Here is a 17763-nt window from a genome sequence, read left to right as displayed (position 1 = left end):
GTTGTCTTTAGTAGCTGATGTAACGGTTTGAAATGTTTTCTTCCTGTAGCGCCGGATTCAAAATCTAATTTCAGGAAGTTTTGTGTTTATATTGTGCAAATTCCTGATTTAATAGCAAATCAAGGTTATATTCCAGCACAAAAAAACTGTGCACACGACACAGAAAGTGGGAGGCGTGGGGGGTTAAGAGGGACCTGGCAGCTCATTTTTGACCCTAGCTGGCCATGACAACGGAAGTATGAAATCTAGAGTAAAGGCTGTGGCATATATATTTCACAATGAATTGATTTGCAACCTTTTGTTGGTAACTCAAACCACTGCCTTTGAATGGTAATAAAAACACTGACTCATAGCATTAATTAACAGTGAGTCAGTACATTACAGCTCAATGTGTAGACACAGTCAGCAAACCACACATGCTTTGTAAAAGTGGTGCCCACATTTTGAATAAGGAAGATGTATGTCATCTAAACCATGCAAAATCAAATCCAATGAATGTCTTGGTTGACTTCACACCATCTGCATTTCTTGTGCATAGCCTATAACAAAAGTAGCCTATGTTATTTATTTTTGCATCCGGCTCTATAAGAACCATGTGGTTAGTTCATCTTTAAACATGGGTGCTCAGGTAGGTGCTTCATGAATTTTTAATGTTATTATTACATTAGTCGTTAATAAAAGTATCAGCATGCTTATGGTCTCTTTGTGTCTTCAAGTGTCCTCAATCCTCATTAAGCACTTTGGAGGACTTTGTATTCTCAGAGTTTAAATATTGTTCAGTAATCTGAATTAGTGAACAGTTCAGAGTAAATAAACTGCTTGAAACATCCATTGCGCACCATATAATTACGGGATTAGTGCTTTTTCACAGATGAGAAATGTACTCACGGGTCCCATCGAAACGGGTGGCGATAGTATCCAAGAAGGTGTTTTGTGGCGCGATCAGACCCCGCATCACCGGCATCCGAGAGCGTGTCGAGCCGCGTCTCTCCCGCCGCTCCGAGCCATGGCTCTCGGCGGCGGTGGACACGAAGCCCGGCAGGAACCTGGACGTGCCCCCCGGCGCTCCTCCCAGCCCCTGGAGGAGGGCGCCGAGCCGAGACAAGCGGGACTCCACGGTCCAAAACTGACCACTGACCACCGTGCAGGTGATCCCCGGCTAAGAGGAGGAGAGAAGAGCGGCTGGAGGGGAGAGGGTGATGGATGGATGGATGGAGGGATGGAGGAACCACAGCGAGGATGGTCACATTTACGCACGGGTATAGCCTACTGCAATGTTATCCTCTCCTCCTCCTTTTCCCTCTCTCTTTCTCTCTTACACAAACACTTGTTTCTCTCTTTCTCTGTCCATTCGCTCTTTCCTTTTTTCTTTCTTTCCTCTGCCAGCACACCAACCTCTCTTTGAAATTCAGTCTCTAGTCAACTCTCCTCCTTTCATGTCCTGGTGAATGCCTGTTTCAGGCAGGTTAAATGAAAGTGTTCTATTGTATTTATTCGGGGTATTACTTACATATAATTTAAAATCTCCTGCACAATCTGCTTCACAGTTGGAGCTGCAATCTGAATAATTTAGTAAGAATGTACAAATGATTCAAACATTTCTTTTTGTGGATTTATTATTATGTATATGTGATTTTTTCACAAGTGAAATTTACATTTGCTTTTTTGTAAGCGATGTAATTCAGATTTTACATTTTACATTATGCATACACTATAGTAGTTGGCAGAATGCTTTTATGCAAAACTGACAGTACAAACTGGAGAAAATGGTGCCAATTTTAAACCACATGCTGAGGCTGTCTGCAGCTACTTGGACTTGTAAGTTCACTGTGAATTGGAGGAAAACGCTTATTTTACATATGCTGATGTCTGTCTCTTCAAGCTGTCACGAGTCATTCAAGCACAAAAATTGGTTAGAAAAACATTGAGCACATATGTTTCCACACTGAAAATCCTGAGGCCTCAGGATTGCCAGCAGTGGAAAGTAAATATATGTCTACTTAACTGCATTTTAAAGGGAAACATAGTACTTTGTCCTCCACTACATGTATGTTACATCTGTAGTTAGTTGATACTTTGCAGATTAAGACAAAACATGATCATCTTATAAAATATGATGCTTTGTTACGGATTAAACTACCCAAAAGTACGTAAAGTAGTAAAACATATCTTTACCATGAAAAGTTATATTAAAATACTGCATTAAAGTAAAGCATCAGTAATAAGAATCCAGAAATATGACATAACAGTCTGACAGGGGCTATTCTGCTGCCTGTTGAGTGCTTCTTCACTTGATACTTAAAGTACATTTAGCTGCAGATACTGCTATAATTTATTATTTTGATTGCAGGACATTTGTTTTTAAGATGCTTCGTATTTATTCCACAACAGATAATTCCAGGTTATTTAGAGATTTTTGCTACAGGCGTCTGGTTTGTTTAAGATTAACCACCACTGTCAAAAAAATCTGAATTTAGTAAAAGAAATCAATGCAATTGAGTCAACAATTAATTCAAGCTTGTAAAACAGAGAGAGATCACTGCTTCTAGAAAAGCAGGCTCACTGTAGGAAAAGGACCGGAAGCCCAGGGCTAGAATCTGCAGATAAAACTAAGCTAAGTTAAGCCATCCACACCTGGCAGTGAAACACGTTCAGTGGTGAGCTCCTCGCTAAACCATTGGTGTCAATCAAATGAGGCCATACAAGGAGGATGAAGGAGGAGTGGCAAAAGGGTTGCAGTGGACCATGTGCAGGGGCAAATGACTGGTAGTTCTAACAAAATAGGATTTATGCACTTTGGTCATGATGTTAAAAGACAAACCATGACCACACGGTCCTATTCACTAACACTGAGGTACAGACAATGAGGAGTATTAGTAAGCCAACAGTGCCTTCTACAGGTTATGAAGCTCAAGTGAAGCGACTTTTATAGTGTTGTTAGGGGCAATATTGAGTAATGTCACTTGGTCCTCATGGTCAGACCAGAACCACTGCAGGGGGATGGCCTTGGGGAACATATGGAGGGGAAGTAAGTGGAATGAACATGATTTATATAAGGAAACAAAAAAACAAGAGCCTGCTGATGCTATCGTGCTGCCTTGAATCCTTTCTTTTATTTGCAACTGTGGCATCCAAAGGGACAAGAGGAGATAATTTGTCAGCCAATGCCTGAAAATACTTTACATCCAACTTGAGAGAAACATATGAATTTAGCTACTGGTCTAAATAAAGTATTTCATAATACATTACAGTGCTGCACTAAAATATAATACAGTATGTTTTTCAGGACTGAAAAATGAGGGGAATCATCATAGGAATTGGGGAATGGGTCTTGGTGTGTATGAGATGTTTGCTCCTTCCAGCAGAGACACCCCCAGTCAAAACAACACTCCTCACATTATTAATATTATTTGGTATTATTGCTGGATTTCCAAGGAACACACTCATTTTTTGGCACCGTCAGTGCTAGTCCAGAATTGAGCAAGATCTAAAAAAACTGTAGGATAGCTATATAACTACATACTACAATACAGATGCATTTCAAGGTTTTTGCTACATTGAAACTTGGGAAATTGTTTATAAAGCTTTCAGAAAATGTATTCATTCAGTAGTCTGATGCCTTCATCAACTTTTTAGTCTTGACTTAAAAGTATGCTTTACTTACATTGCTCTTTTGCTAAAATATTCATTGATAGACCAAGACAGACAGAAGAAACTGAAGAAAACATATTCCCCTGAGGTGTCAATAATATGACATACTCAAATGATTTTAGTCTTAACCATTCAGGATGCACATCCACTATAATACAAGTGTTTGATGCAAATGGATGGCCCATTATATTCTGTGACCAAATCTAAAAGTATGCACTGAACACAATATTTCGCTTCATTTAAAGCTTACTTTGCAGAGACATTATCAAAGTTTGAAGTGGCTGTCTAGATCGAAATTTGGCTCAAAGTAATATAAAATCAGTTGTAAAATTAAGAGTTAGACAAGAGACGATTCGTTTTTGCAACATTAGTGATGTGTCTTTAGGGATGGTGATGTTGGTCGGTCAGTCTAACAATTTGATCCAGGCTGAAATATTGGATAGTTCGCAATTAAGTTTGATATTCATGGTCCACAGAGGGTGAACCCTAATAACCTTGGTTAAGAGCTTGATCAGTCCTGTGGTTTATGACTAAATACCTGCAAAACTAATTGCATGACCATCAAGCTATACCGTGTTCATTGCTAATACGCAAATATTGGCATGCTGACACAACAAACAAACATGGTGAACATGAACAATTTACCTGCTTACCATGTTAACATGGTCATTGTGCAGCCTCTCAGAGCTGTTAGCATGGCTGTACACACTTGATTCATTGATGGAGTATACATTGAAGTTGTTCAGAGCCATACACTTACATACAGCTGTGCTATCTGGTTTACATTAAGTGGTTTAATTTGCCCAGGCTTTGACATAGCCATCTAAGAGCGCTGAAAATTTTCATAGGGACTACATCTTTGTATTAAAATACTTTCGAAGAAAACTGAAGTTTGTGGATTATCAACATTATCGGGGACATTGTTCCAAATACATGGTGGAATTTTTCAAATGCAGTTTTTCAATGCTATATGCACCACAAACAAAGGGAATCTCAGAGACTTATATAGGCTATCAAAACAAGTTTCATAAACCAAAAACTATATGTACATGCCTGGGCACCACCAGAAGTAAGTGATAAAATGTTTTCCATAGGCAGTATGATTTTTTGTAAGTGGACCTTGTGATCACATGATTTGAATCTTCTACTGTAATTGTGCTCAGCTCTTTTAATTGATAAGTGAGCCTGATGATGCACACACTTGCAGAAAAGGTTAAAATAAATACCCCAACAGCAGTTGACACAACAGTCTTGCCACAGGGTTTATTAGAAGAGTACCCATGAAAGCCCAGAAGTTTTAGGTTTTGTCCAAAGCTGAGTTTTTATTTTCACTTATATTTTTTTTTTTAAATATGCACCAAACCTTTACTTAATTTTCGGGTCATGCATGTGTGTGCGGCTGTATCGGTCAGCATCTAATCTCGCATACTACTGGACCCACCCTAATATCACAAATTTAAAAAAAAAACTAATTACCTATATTTTATGATCCACTAAAGCTAGGCACTGTCACGAATGTGTGGTTGCAAAGGTTGGTGGACCCAAATGCAGGACACAGATTCAGCAGATGAAGTTCAAAGATTTAATTAAACAAAAGGCAAGCGCACTTACTACAGAGTGGCTTATTCCAGGTAAACCAAAAATAAACGAGTCCAAATTAAACGAGGTAATCCAACAGAAATCCAAACAGAGTACAGATCCAGGACAGGCAGGGCAGAACACAGAACAGAGCAAAACTACACGACATGACACAGAGCAATAAACAAGCTACAATGACCGGACAGGGAATGAACAGAAAAACCAAACATATCTACACAGGGACTAACGAGCAGGGGCAACACAGGTGACCGGGATCAGGGCTCTCTGAGACAGAGAGACAGCAGGGGAAAACAGAGAGGCAGGCGAGCAGAGTGATAACTGGGAGAATAGACATAACCTAGGTTACTGGACACTAAACACCGAACCAAAATGCAGAGCTAAATCTAAGATACATGACAGACAGGTACAAAGTGAGCTTAACAGAACCTGCGAATGAACAATGAAATACACAAGGCTAAACAGAGAACACAAGACAAGGAACAAAACTCCAAAACAGAAAACATGGACCAACTGTTACACAGACCGATCAACAAGGATCTGAACGGAAATAAGGACAATACCAAACACCAGTAAACACTAGCTGACAGATAATAACTAGGTGAATAATAACCCAGACTAAATAACAGATACCAAACTCACAGTGAACTAAACTCAACAGAACAGAACTAAAAAGTGACAGGCCTGAAACCCAAAACACAGACTAAATGACAGATACAGAAAAGACTAAAAATAACAAAACTGACTGAAACTAACTAAACAGAGCAGAGGAGAGCAGACACGCCCACAGTGTGACAGTGTGATGATACTAGATGGTATAAATTTCCATTTTTGTTATCTTCGCTGCCATCTTGACTGTAAGGGACAATTCTTTGTTTGGGAGGGGAGGGGGAAGTTGGGAGGGGTTTTTTTTACGTGTGCTGTATTCCAACAAAATATTCAATATAAATAAAAACATGTTTTAAATAAATATGTTTAAATTCAGGATTTTGGAATTTTTCATGTTTTTTATGTTTCTTATTAAGTTTAGGCGAACCCAGGAGGCTGGATTACTATACCACTGCATTATTATATGCATTTTAAAGAAAGACTATAATATGCAAAAAAACTTTGCATACATCTATATAAGAAAACTTACTACACCATACAATAAAACTTTCTCCCCTTATTTCCCCTTCTCTCATGCATATACAGCCTGTCCTGTTCCCCACCCACATGGCCCCAGACACACCTGGCTGAGATCTGCACTTTACTGATTCCACTCTTCTGGTTTTTGATGTTGTTTGTAGATTCGATGAACTGATCCTTTAATAATTATTTTGCAGTTCATCAATGTCACCAGTAGATGTCGGTGCAGGATCAGTCACAGCTTCAGCATCTCTAGAGTGACGTAATGCATAAAAGTCTGAATGAAGACCAGGAGCATTTCCTCAGAAGTGTCACTGTTAATACAAGAGCTACATTTTCCTTCTGTTGCAGCATGTTTTTTTTCTGTAAGTTTCAATTGCATTGCTTGGTTGAAAAAAAGGGGGGGGGGGGGAAACAGAACAATTAACTGATTACAGCCTCTGGGAAACAGTGTAGTGTTTATTAATAAATCAGAACATCCATTACAGCAAGGATGAGATAGGGAGGAAAAAATTATTGTTACACAGCATTTTGTTTAATATTTTCTGATTCGTTTTCTCATTTACATTCACCTTAAATAAAACAACCCGAAAAATCCTCTTGGATGACCTGATATCCATACCAAGCCTGTCACATGTATATGTTTGCAGCATCCTGACAACCCTGTTTATTAATTTATAAAGCTTTCAGGGTTTAAGAGAAAGTAGAAACATGCAAAATACATAAATAAAAACTGTGTTCTATGAACAGACATAGGTGGGCCATATAATAAAAAAAAGCTATGACCACAAAGCAACTATACTTTAACAAAATAGCCTATTTAAACTTTCTTCCGGTTAAAACCATAATTTCTTATACTACTACTACTACTACTACTACTACTAATAATAATAATAATAATAATAAATCTTATTTATAGAGTAGTTTTAGAAACAAAGTGACAACGTTTAAGGGCTGGTAATGAGGCAAATAACATCAGACAGTTAAAAATTAAACAAAAATAAAATGGAATAAATAGCCTACCCAACAATAATATTTGTTATAAATACTAATAATATATATAAAACAGCAGCCTGCTCGCATTAATAAAAGGCTTAACTCTCTTCATAATAGCTCACAACATTAACTATTTATCAGTTTCCAAACTTCCATATTTTTGACAGCCCTGAAGGTGTCGTCATGCAGCTCACGGTGAAAACATAACGGGCTCTGTGCTGGTGTTCATCAACATGTCCGCTGTCATCTGTCTTCAATGAAACACTTCAAGAGCCACATAACGCTGTCACAGAAAGCTGCATTAAAGCGTAAACCAATTGATCGGGAGCGCGCGTTGAACGGGAGCGACATTGGCTGAGCATCTGGTGCGCGTCTCTGCCTCTCTCTCTCTCTCTCTCTCTCTCTCTCTCTCTCTCTCATTCCGAGCGCTCGCGCCCGTTGCGGATGCGTGCGACGGCGGGACGGTCTCGCGCCCCGCTGTCCCTGCCTGCGCTCCCGTCTTTCTCTCCATCACCGAAACGGAAGATTAACCACAAACACAACAATGGGAGGATTTAACGTGCACCAGCTCCATTTTATTTAAATTCAAAGCGACGTGTTTGGGGCTTTATTCCCCGCGAAAATGGCGACGGGGACAGGCTGGCAGCCTCCGTACAACATCTCGACTAGCAGCACCAAATATACCCCCTCACCAACGTCCAGCATGTTTTACGACGGGAGTTTGACGCTGGAATACAGTCAAGACCTGCATCTGAAGATGAGCAAGAAGATAGCACAACTCACCAAGGTGTGTTGGTGTGAATGAGTGTCGCAGGAAGTCATTGAGAGCAGGTCTGGGATGTGGATGTAGTGGTGCTGTAGTGGACTGTGATGGTGTGGGATGGGTGGTATTTGTAAGCATGCTGATATAGAAGAATGTGGTGGTATTTTATGGTGTTTTATACATGGGATTTGGTGCAGGTCAGGAGGTTTGATGTTGGTGTTGTGTTGCTGTTTTGTAGCAGCTTTGGAGATATGTCACTGCTCTGCATCCCTGCAGGGTTCATAGGTTACCATTAAAGGCTACATACATTAGTAGTTAGTGCTGGTTATTTATCAGTTGTGTTCAGCAAGTGATTTCTGTTTAGATTTACCTAAAAAGAGTTTGTATTGGCCTATTATGCTGTGCTCACTACTCTGTGCAGGCTGGTATTTACTGTACTCTGTACTGTATTTCATGAGTGATAACACTCCAGATGCCTTGAGGAATTTTTTGCTGCTGTAAATGTATCCTCTGCCACACCACCGTTTTAACCTGTGCATGTTTTTCTGCCACCACAGGGCTGCCATTGCCACTGAAGGGCTTAGGGAAGTTATATAATCTTGGAGGGATGCAGGGGTTTTGGCAGAGCTGCTTCTTTGTAGTCCACCTGAATCCAGTGTACGCAGGGATACTATGTCGTTCTGTAGTAGAAAATTTAAGGTGGCAGCTACGTTTACACCCTCCATTGGCTTTTGTCTAAGTGGAAGGGTGGATAAAATGTAAATAAAGCAGTTTCTACGATCATGAGACAAAAGCAGGGAGTAGAGGACAGAAGATTTTATATAACAGGCATGGTGATACTATCCCAGTACAGAATTAGACACTGTGTATAGTAGGAAAAGCTGTACAAATACACACAAAATTTGGATATGCAGGATTACAATGCAGCTGTGTCAGTGGTTGATTAAGATTATCTGAAGTGGTGGAGAGCTTGGCAAGACAATGGCGGTGGAATTAATGTCCACAAACAACAGATTTAACACTTTACAGGCAGCCCAAGAATGTGTTGTTGATCCAGTAGGTTCACTGTGACTTCTCTGTGTGGAGTAAGTACCTTCTCCTCATGTTTAGGAGGATTTTTCTGTTCCTCGAAGCAAAGAAATGCAGGTGAAGTGAACTCCAGATTGACTGCCGTTTGTCTGTTCGTGTGTGTCAGTCCTGTGATGGACCTGACAAGCTGTCCGGTGTATGCTCATGTATTTCATGAGCCTGAACAGAATAAGCAGGGGGTATAAATTGTATGGATGGATGATTGGAAGCCACAATTATCGATTCTAAAAGATTCAATAAAGAACGTCCAAGAGGTTCTCAGTTAGATTCAGGTCTGTGGAACATGACGGCCAGTCAATGGCATCACTGCCTTTGTCATCCATGAGCTACCTACACACACTGGCCACATGAGGCTGGACATTGACCAGGAGGAACACAGGGCCACCTGCACCAGCGTAAGGTTTAACGATGGCTCTGAAGATTTCATCCCGGTACAGCCCTCTTGCTACCCTTATGGAGTCTTTTTCTGATAGTTTGGTCACAAACATGCACATCATTAGCCCGCTGGAGGTTATTTTGTAGGGCTCTGGCTCCGGTTCCTCCCCTCACAAAGGAGCAGATACTGGTCCTGCTGCTGGGTTGATGCCCTTCCACGTTCCACCAACAAATTCTTCTCTCTCGCCGTGGACTACGGTGCATATTTATTCTGAAATAAGGTCCCGCGGTGGTCCACTGGAAGTGGAGGGACTTAGGCTCTCTATAGTTTATTCCTGTCACTTCAAATTTCACTGTGCAGCTGTTTGACAGTGGACGTTGACAGCTCTTGATAAACTAGCGGGACCTCACGTATCCAAACACGTTCCATGTGATTTATAAGGTGTTCATTTTGTAACGTTGACCACATATTTGAAATTTCAATGAACTTAATTGATGATAAACTTGCATACATTCAGGGACACACTAACATTTGTGGTACAAAAATCACAATAGCTGTGTGTTTGGCTCATATCCTCTGCCATCTCCATTGGCTGATGTGATACTCTTTTCTGAGCATCACAGACAACATTATTTGTATTTTCTCTATCAGAGAGATTCAGTATGTGCCCTTGTTCTCGCCTGCTGTGTTTGTGTCTGAGGTTGGGATACTCAGGGAGGAAGGTGTGTGCTGAGTGTCCTTGGAGCGCCGGAGCAGCACAAAAAGAAAGAAGGAACAAATGCAAAGTGCTTTTCACACCATGACTGCGAGGACAAACTAAACACACTGTTTTCTTCAGCTAGGCTAATTGGTAACAGAGACTGTGTTGCCACTTCATGGCTTCTCTGGTAAAAGAAAACAGCAGACTAAAAGCTCCAATGTCCAGGGATCCCGTTAAGACTACAGCACCGCCGAGAATAAGATTTCAATTCATCCTTTAATTAGTGAATATGATGGTAATCCTCTGAAAATGATGAGAACAGAGCGCAAGGTTTTGTTGGAGCCAAAAGCTGCAGTTGTTCTACTCCAGACATTCACAACCTCCTTTATTCTGTAGTTCATCAATAGTGATCGACTGTACAAAATGTCCTTTAGCCTCAGAAACGTCCCTCCTGGGTGCCCTATTGTGATTTTTCACCATCATTACGCATTCTTTCTTCACAGAGCAGATCTATATTTGACATTGTGATGATAAAACGACTCTAAATAACTGCAAATCCAGTTGGTAATTGGCCTTTTGATGGACATTTTCTATTGGTCAGTCATTAGTCCACCCATGTAATGGTAGATAGAGTGCAGTTTGATTTGCTTGATCAATACACTAGCCTACTGGTTGGGAAGAACGCAAGATGAATTGACTCTGATGATACATTTTTAATGAGATTACCTTAATCTTTATCTGTATTATCTTTTTTTTTTATGTTCAGCGCAAGAGAATTGTCATGATTGTAAAGAATTTATCTCATTCTGGTGACCAGGGTTGCGTGATAACACAACTTTGATATTATTATTGATCCCTCTACCCATTAGATAATGATTTTTTAATAAGTACGGTTGTATAGCTGCATGGAAGCCCTGCATCTATTCTGCTTGGCATCATCATTGTCCATCTGAAAAGCATAAAAAAGCTTGAAAAACCCCATCACTTTATAACTTTGCATAGTAGGACAAACAACATGAAAAACGCCAACAAGCAGTTTTTGGTTTCCCAGAAGTGTGAACCACTTTGATCACTGCAGGGATGGGCTGGGGGGTATTATGGGTGTCAGTGTTTTCCAAAATTACCTATAAAACAATTAAACTTTTTGTTAGTGCTAGAGTAAATGTAAGGAGATCACCAAAGTGGTTAGGATTCATCTTCTGGGAAACATGAGTATCTGTACAAAATTTAATGGCAATCCATCTAAAAGCCATATTAGTCTGGACCGAAGTAGTGGATTGACAGACCAGCATTGTATGGGATCTGGTATTGAAGTACTTTGTGCACTAAACTGTCCACCGTGAAATCCTTTAAAGAGGTTTTACGGTAGTTTTGCACACACAAGAGGTTGCCTGTCAGGTTCTGTCTGCTCTCCTACAGGTCATGTGAAAAGAAGAAGCTCGGGGAAACCATATGCTTTTTAAGGTAGCATATTGTAGTTTTCACCCTCCTCATTCCAATCGAGATGCCAATAGAGCAAAAAAAAAAAACTGCGGTACACCTTGAAGACTCATGGTGAGAAGAAGTGATGACTGTCGTGTCGGTGTCAGCTGGGTTTCCAACATTGATTGAGTAGCTGTCGGCTGTTGTGTTGTCTCCTGGCTTGGTTTGATTGGAGCCTCGGGCCTGAAAACGTTCCTGTGAAACCCTCAGCAGAAAAGAGAGGGAGATGCTTTTTGCTGTCACTCTCTTCGTTATCTTTTATTATAAAAGCTGTCATATTGAGAGACACATGCACGCTCTGCTTCACTTTCATGTGTTTGCTTGCTGGCGGGGCGGTGCTCTGTTGGATGATAAAAACGGGAGGAAAATTACATGCAAACAGATATACAGATGCTGTTGTACTACAGCATCAAAACGGCTACATACAGATGAAGATACAGTAAACGGTTGAAGACATCTATAAGTCACCTATATTGAAAGTGTATTCACCTATGTGGTGGAGTATAGTTAAAGAACTGCCACATTTATGATGGCTGGATGCTTTTAGTTGTCTGCTGATGAGAATGTTAGTGACCTTTTCATGGCTTGTCAGGCTGCATATATCTGGTTGACAGATGCCAATAAAGATCCACCTCCACATTTTACAGAAATGAAATTAGCTCAGTGGTGTCACAGTCCTTGCTGTTAACCTTTCAACAACAATGTGCATTAAGTTATTGATTTGTGTTTTAAAGTTGGCATTTTAATGTCAAGAAAATTCTAATTATTGTATGTTCAAAGGAATTCTTCCTGATTGTCATTGTTGTCCGAGTGGAATAGCCGCTGACAGGGTTTTGAAATCACAGGACATTAAAACTTCCCATCAAATGCTAGGATTAAAATCAGAGTCAGCTGTGCTTCAGGTTAAACGATTGTATAATAAATATACAATATAGGCCTAATCAGTAGTTTCACATCTGTCATATCAGATGTAGGCAACACTAATGAGAAGATCTTAATTGCATTAGAGATGCTACACAGGTTTCAAAATGGTGACTAAAGTTGAAGTTTAAGTTGTAAAGAGAAGCTAAAAGATTTTCATCTCAATTGTATTGTTTACTCAATAGTTAGTCACTTAGCGTTGATCAGCTAGTCATGGAGGTTATGTGAAGTTTGGAAACAGAAGTAAAATGACATTAAATACTGTGTTCTATACGAGTCCGCTGAAGAGTAGATTGAAGACACCTTAGATCACGATCTTGATAGAATCGTCACAGATTGACCTTTCTCTGTCTTCCTCTTTTTGGGGTCTTTCTGTCCCACATTCAACCAGTCTCCACCTGAGACATGACATTATAATGCACTGAATAAAGATATAGCTAGGACTAGGGACAAATATCAGTTGTATTGTTGATTAATCTTTTGATTGTTTTTGAGAAATCAATTAATCTTTCGTTCAAAAATATCATAAATAGAGAAAATCAGCTCCCCAGAACCAAAAGTGATGTTTTGAAATTGTCCGATCAACAGTTCAAAACACACATACACAGTACATATATTTACAAAAGCAGAACAATTAAGACGCTTGAACCTTAGAATGTTTCCTTGATAAATGTCTTAGACAATTAATTGATAATAAAAAATATTACTTTTTATTATTGATTAATCAACTAATTGCATCAGCACTACTCATACTCATACTACGCATGTTAGAAACAACACATATCTTTTAGTGTCGTGATATACAGATATTTTAGAGAAATTTCAAAACAGTAAGTCTACAACATTATTTTATCAACAAATATGTTTTCATCGCTGAATTTCTTTACAACAGCAGATTTTTAAGACACAGACAATAATTGCTTTGTGATTAGTTACCGGAAGCAAGCTTTGGTGTTCAACTGGAGACGCAAATAGTAATGTGAGGTATCCTTATTCCTGGGAGATGGAGATACAGAGAAGAAAGAGAGACTAGAGAAGATAAAGAACAAAAAGGGGGAGAGATAAAAGAAAAAAGGGAGAGGAGAGAGAGATGAAAGCAGCAGGCACACCAGAGTTGTTAAAATGATCATGTATAATTGAAGGAACATTTCCATGGCTGACTTACTGCTGGGAATCAAAGGCTCAGACTCAAGCAGAACAGGAGGCTAACACCTACCATACTCTGACTTATTTCACTGCCAGCAGTATGACTAACAAACTGTTGAGGTAACACTAGCGATGTTCTGGTAAATAAAAACATCCTGTGAGTGATTGTCAAGAGGCAAATCACCACAAACACAAGCAAAAATCAATTATGTTGTTACACTTTCATCTTCAAATTAAAGGAATCACAGGTTAAAGAAAAGGCTGCTGAGATCTATCATCATTGACTCCCAGACTGAGTGGGATATTCCTTCATTGCCATCATCATGACAATTAATTTTTTCCTCTCAGCTTGTCAAACAACACAGTCCATCCAGTAGTTGTTGAGGCTTTTCTCTTAAAATCACAGATGTCAACCTCATGGTGGCACTAGAGAGAAAGTCAGGGGATCACCGACGTCAATAGGATTCATCCTCTGGGGAGCCAATACTTCTGTACACACACATTTTATGGCAATCCAACCAATAGTTGATTGTTAGCAGGATAAATTATTGGTTCTACTAATCAGGTTCTTAAATCAAAATAAACTAAACTCTGGCTTAAGATTATGTGCCACAGACCAACTGTCTTTAGTGTCATAGTCATCAGTTAGCTGTAAAGATGCCTTGTTGTTATTTCAGTCACTAGCTCTCATTTATGATCATAATAATAGCTTTAAGGCCTCAGTATGCTTCAAACAAAGAGCATGTAATTTAAAAGCAGAATTGGGGTGGCTGTGAAAATTATTTTTAACCTTAAGAAACAGATACATCTGACAGTCGCTCTTCTCTCCTAAACTCTCTGTTTTTTGTTGTTCAAATAACTGCTTCTGTCACTGCGTGAACAACTGAGTGCACCACCATGAGTGTCTTTAAGGAGACCAAAAGTGTGCATCTTTATCCATATTTGTATGGAGTCATGTAAGTCATGACGACTCTCTATGACAGCAGGTTTTTCGCCCTGCCTCCAAATGTAGCCATTCAGAACAACAATAAACACTTTTGTCTCTAGCATAGACTGTATATAAGAAATGTCATCATGATGTCACCTGTTGGTTTGTGGACTGCCGTTTTGAAGCATCGAGTGTGGCCGATAAGGCGCCGCCATGTAGAGTTTTTGCAACCAGGAAGTGCCCGGAAGTGACGATATGGCGGAGCGAACGGCCGTGTGCGGAGCTAGCTAGCGTTCTTAGCTAGGTGCAACCGTAACTCACGGTAACTGTCATTTAACAGGGCTGATAACTTTGTCTAGCGAACTTAAACCTTAAAACTAAATGTACTCACCAGAGAAAGTAAACAGCCAACTCCCAATAAGCCTTTTCAGCGGCGCTGGTTAAATTTACACAGTGGCGTGGGTACGAGTCGGCTCTAGCCTGATTGACAGGTTGCCATGGTAACGACTTGTCAATCATATATAATCCCTCCCTGAAACATACTCTGCTTTGTGGTCTATTTTAAAATAAATGGGACCATAATTTACATAATACATCATTTTGTGTTGAAGAAGACTGAGACCATAAACTCATCAGGAAAGTGTTTACTGGGGTAATTATTCAGCTGAGAAGTAGGGTCATTTTCCCATTATTTCTAATTGAGCCGGACTTCTATTTCAACCAGAAGAGTCGCCCCCTGCTGGATTTTCAATAGAATGCAGGTTTCAGGGACTTCCGCATTCGCTTCATATTGTAGACAGGAAGCTTCCCGCTTGGTCTCTATATGTGGTTGGACGAACTAGCTTGTATGAAGCATACTGAGACCTTTAGTTCTTAAAGCGGGATTGCTTTCCCTTCATGCGTTCCACCTCAGGCCTATCACAGCTTCAGCTACTGGTTGTACTGAACTAAACTGATTTCTAAAATGGGAGTGATATATCATACTGGAGCTGGGAAATGCAGTTGAAATAATTTTCCCAATATTGATAAGAAATTTTATTGCTTATCAGGATCGAATCAGGAGGTGCAGATGTATTACAGCTGTGACAAGCCAGGTACAGTGGAGCTTTCAGTTAAATTTTAAAAAGCCATGCTGTGATTATGACTTGGATGTTGATCCAAGTAGTGTTTAAATGTCAAAAGGGTGTAATTACATGACTGTGTCATTTTGTGTTATGGAGGATAATTACCATGACATACTGATGTTTGTATATAAACTTGTCACCTCACCTGTAAGTGAAACAAAATGTGCAGCTTCTAGTTCTGATGCCAGCGGCTGTTATTCAGCTGACCGTGAATATTAGCTGCTCACTTGGGGCTTCAATTTGCTGAAGCTGGAGTTTCTTTGAAAGCTCCTGCATATAATTTACCTCCAGCACAAATAAAACTTGCTTATATTTCTGGGAGAGAGCGCAAGCATGGCTGACAAGGTATTTTCACTTAGGCTTGTTTGTGGACAGGACTTTTGGGTGAAATTATTGGAGGATTTTAGCCAATTTTTGTGTTTAGTGAGATCAAAACATCTGCACACTTGTCTTTGCACCAAATTTATTATCTAAGCTTTTGGCAGAGCTGTGCTTAGGTAAAGGTCTTTGTTGCTGAAAGCTTAGACCTTCATCAGACCTTCATCTTTCAGTCCTTATCTTCTTTGTTGTGCGTGATGGTTAGGTTAGATTAGGTTCAGCTGAGTCAGGCTGTTTACAAAAAGCATAGCCTGTCTTGGCTTTCTTTATGAAACATACATGACTAAAGAAAATTTTTCAACAAATAGTTTTGGACACAAACTGCACATCAACTGCTGTAAATACACAACTCTGTCCGTGAGTAATACTGTTTTTAATCAAAGCACAAAACCCATTTCTCTCCTTTCCTGTTGTTATTGATGTTGCTTGTGTTGCACTCTGCATGCAGAGCTGAGCTTTAATCTTCACTGTTGATCTGATATTGAAGTAGTTAATAAACACTTTCTATCCCTTCCTCATTCTGTTGTCTGTTTCTCTTCCTGTCTCCAGGTAATTTATGCTCTCAACACCAAGAACGACGAACATGAGGAAGAAATTGAGTCTCTGAAGGATGCCCACGAGGACGAGGTATGGAGACAACAGAGCACCAAACACATGATTATATAGGGCACAGTCGCATGTGGATAAGGTCACTTATTATCTATTTTATTAGCTTCAGTGGAGAAAGTGTTGTTCTCCTGAGTGAGGCGTTTTCCTCTCCTCTTCAGTATTTTAGTGACTGGCGGAGCGCTGCAGTGGGAGGAGAGGAGCAGCAATCATGTGTCAGTCTGCAATTTTGGTGTCAAGGCTGACCGCATTTTAGCTGTCTGCCGCCCGTCTGCAGGGAGCAGGTCAATGCCACTCTGTGAAGGGTGCAGCAATGTTTTTGTCATATTTAGGGGCAAGGCACTCTCACATCGATCTCTCAGAATCCCACAAAAAGTTTATTCATGCTGCTTGACAGTTTCACTTTCATGACAGATTGCTTATCTTAATTGCACAGAAAAAACACAGTGTCACTAAATTAAGGCAGTAAAGCCATTAAGGTCGAGTAAAGATTAAGTGATGTCTTACCAGCATCTGTTCTCTACAATGGTTTACAGGTGTGAAGCACTGCTCTTTCAGCTGATTTATTCACTTTAGAGCTACTGTACTTGAAAGCAGTGGGTGCAGATGGCTGTCAATAGAAATGAAAAACCAACATGAAGTGTGTTAGTAAGATGTTTTTTTCAAAACAAGCCTTGAGAACAGATCCAGTGCTCCTTGGCATAGATTCTCTTGTGGTTTTTGGATCCTTTTTCTGGAGAGATGAACACCATTTATCCAAAAGATATTTCCTCATTTTGTGTTTTGATGGTGGTGGCGGAGGGCTCTGTTTAACACGTCACTTCAAATTGTTGGGTTTAGATCTAGTGACTGTGAAGGTGACAGCAAAGGATTCACATC

General features: G+C 39.9%; 2 protein-coding genes and 1 long non-coding RNA gene across 9 annotated transcripts in view; 1 reads left to right on the top strand and 2 right to left on the bottom strand.

Annotated features, from left to right (window-relative positions):
• The window catches only part of LOC123976054 (potassium voltage-gated channel subfamily H member 8-like), a 51657-nt gene extending 42984 nt beyond the window's left edge, over positions 1-8673 (bottom strand). Inside the window, exon 1 of the mRNA XM_046057863.1 lies at positions 8155-8673. Coding sequence (XP_045913819.1) covers positions 8155-8272 — 118 coding nt within the window. The 5' untranslated portion in view covers positions 8273-8673. The remainder of the gene's footprint in view (positions 1-8154) is intronic.
• The window catches only part of fam184aa (family with sequence similarity 184 member Aa), a 63560-nt gene continuing 53636 nt past the window's right edge, over positions 7840-17763 (top strand). For 3 of the 7 annotated variants that reach the window (XM_046057820.1, XM_046057812.1, XM_046057857.1), the window contains exons 1-2: positions 7840-8158; positions 16828-16905. In XM_046057820.1, the coding sequence (XP_045913776.1) occupies positions 7994-8158; positions 16828-16905 (243 nt within the window). In that variant the 5' untranslated portion in view covers positions 7840-7993. Of the gene's footprint in view, positions 8159-14934; positions 15099-15410; positions 15429-15825; positions 15871-16586; positions 16636-16827; positions 16906-17763 lie in introns of those variants that run through there. The other 4 variants (XM_046057849.1, XM_046057830.1, XM_046057845.1 and 1 more) reach the window with 4 other exon arrangements.
• Positions 8936-15302, bottom strand: LOC123976061. Its single transcript, XR_006826240.1, has 4 exons — positions 15168-15302; positions 13639-13731; positions 13006-13100; positions 8936-12121 (listed from the first exon to the last, which is right to left on the bottom strand). It is a non-coding gene; the product is annotated as an uncharacterized LOC123976061 (long non-coding RNA).

This window comes from Micropterus dolomieu, linkage group LG01, assembly GCF_021292245.1.
Source record: "Micropterus dolomieu isolate WLL.071019.BEF.003 ecotype Adirondacks linkage group LG01, ASM2129224v1, whole genome shotgun sequence".
Taxonomy (NCBI): domain Eukaryota; kingdom Metazoa; phylum Chordata; class Actinopteri; order Centrarchiformes; family Centrarchidae; genus Micropterus; species Micropterus dolomieu.
The sequence above is the reverse complement of the archived record's forward strand: the minus strand, read 5'-3'. Positions and strand labels throughout refer to the sequence as shown.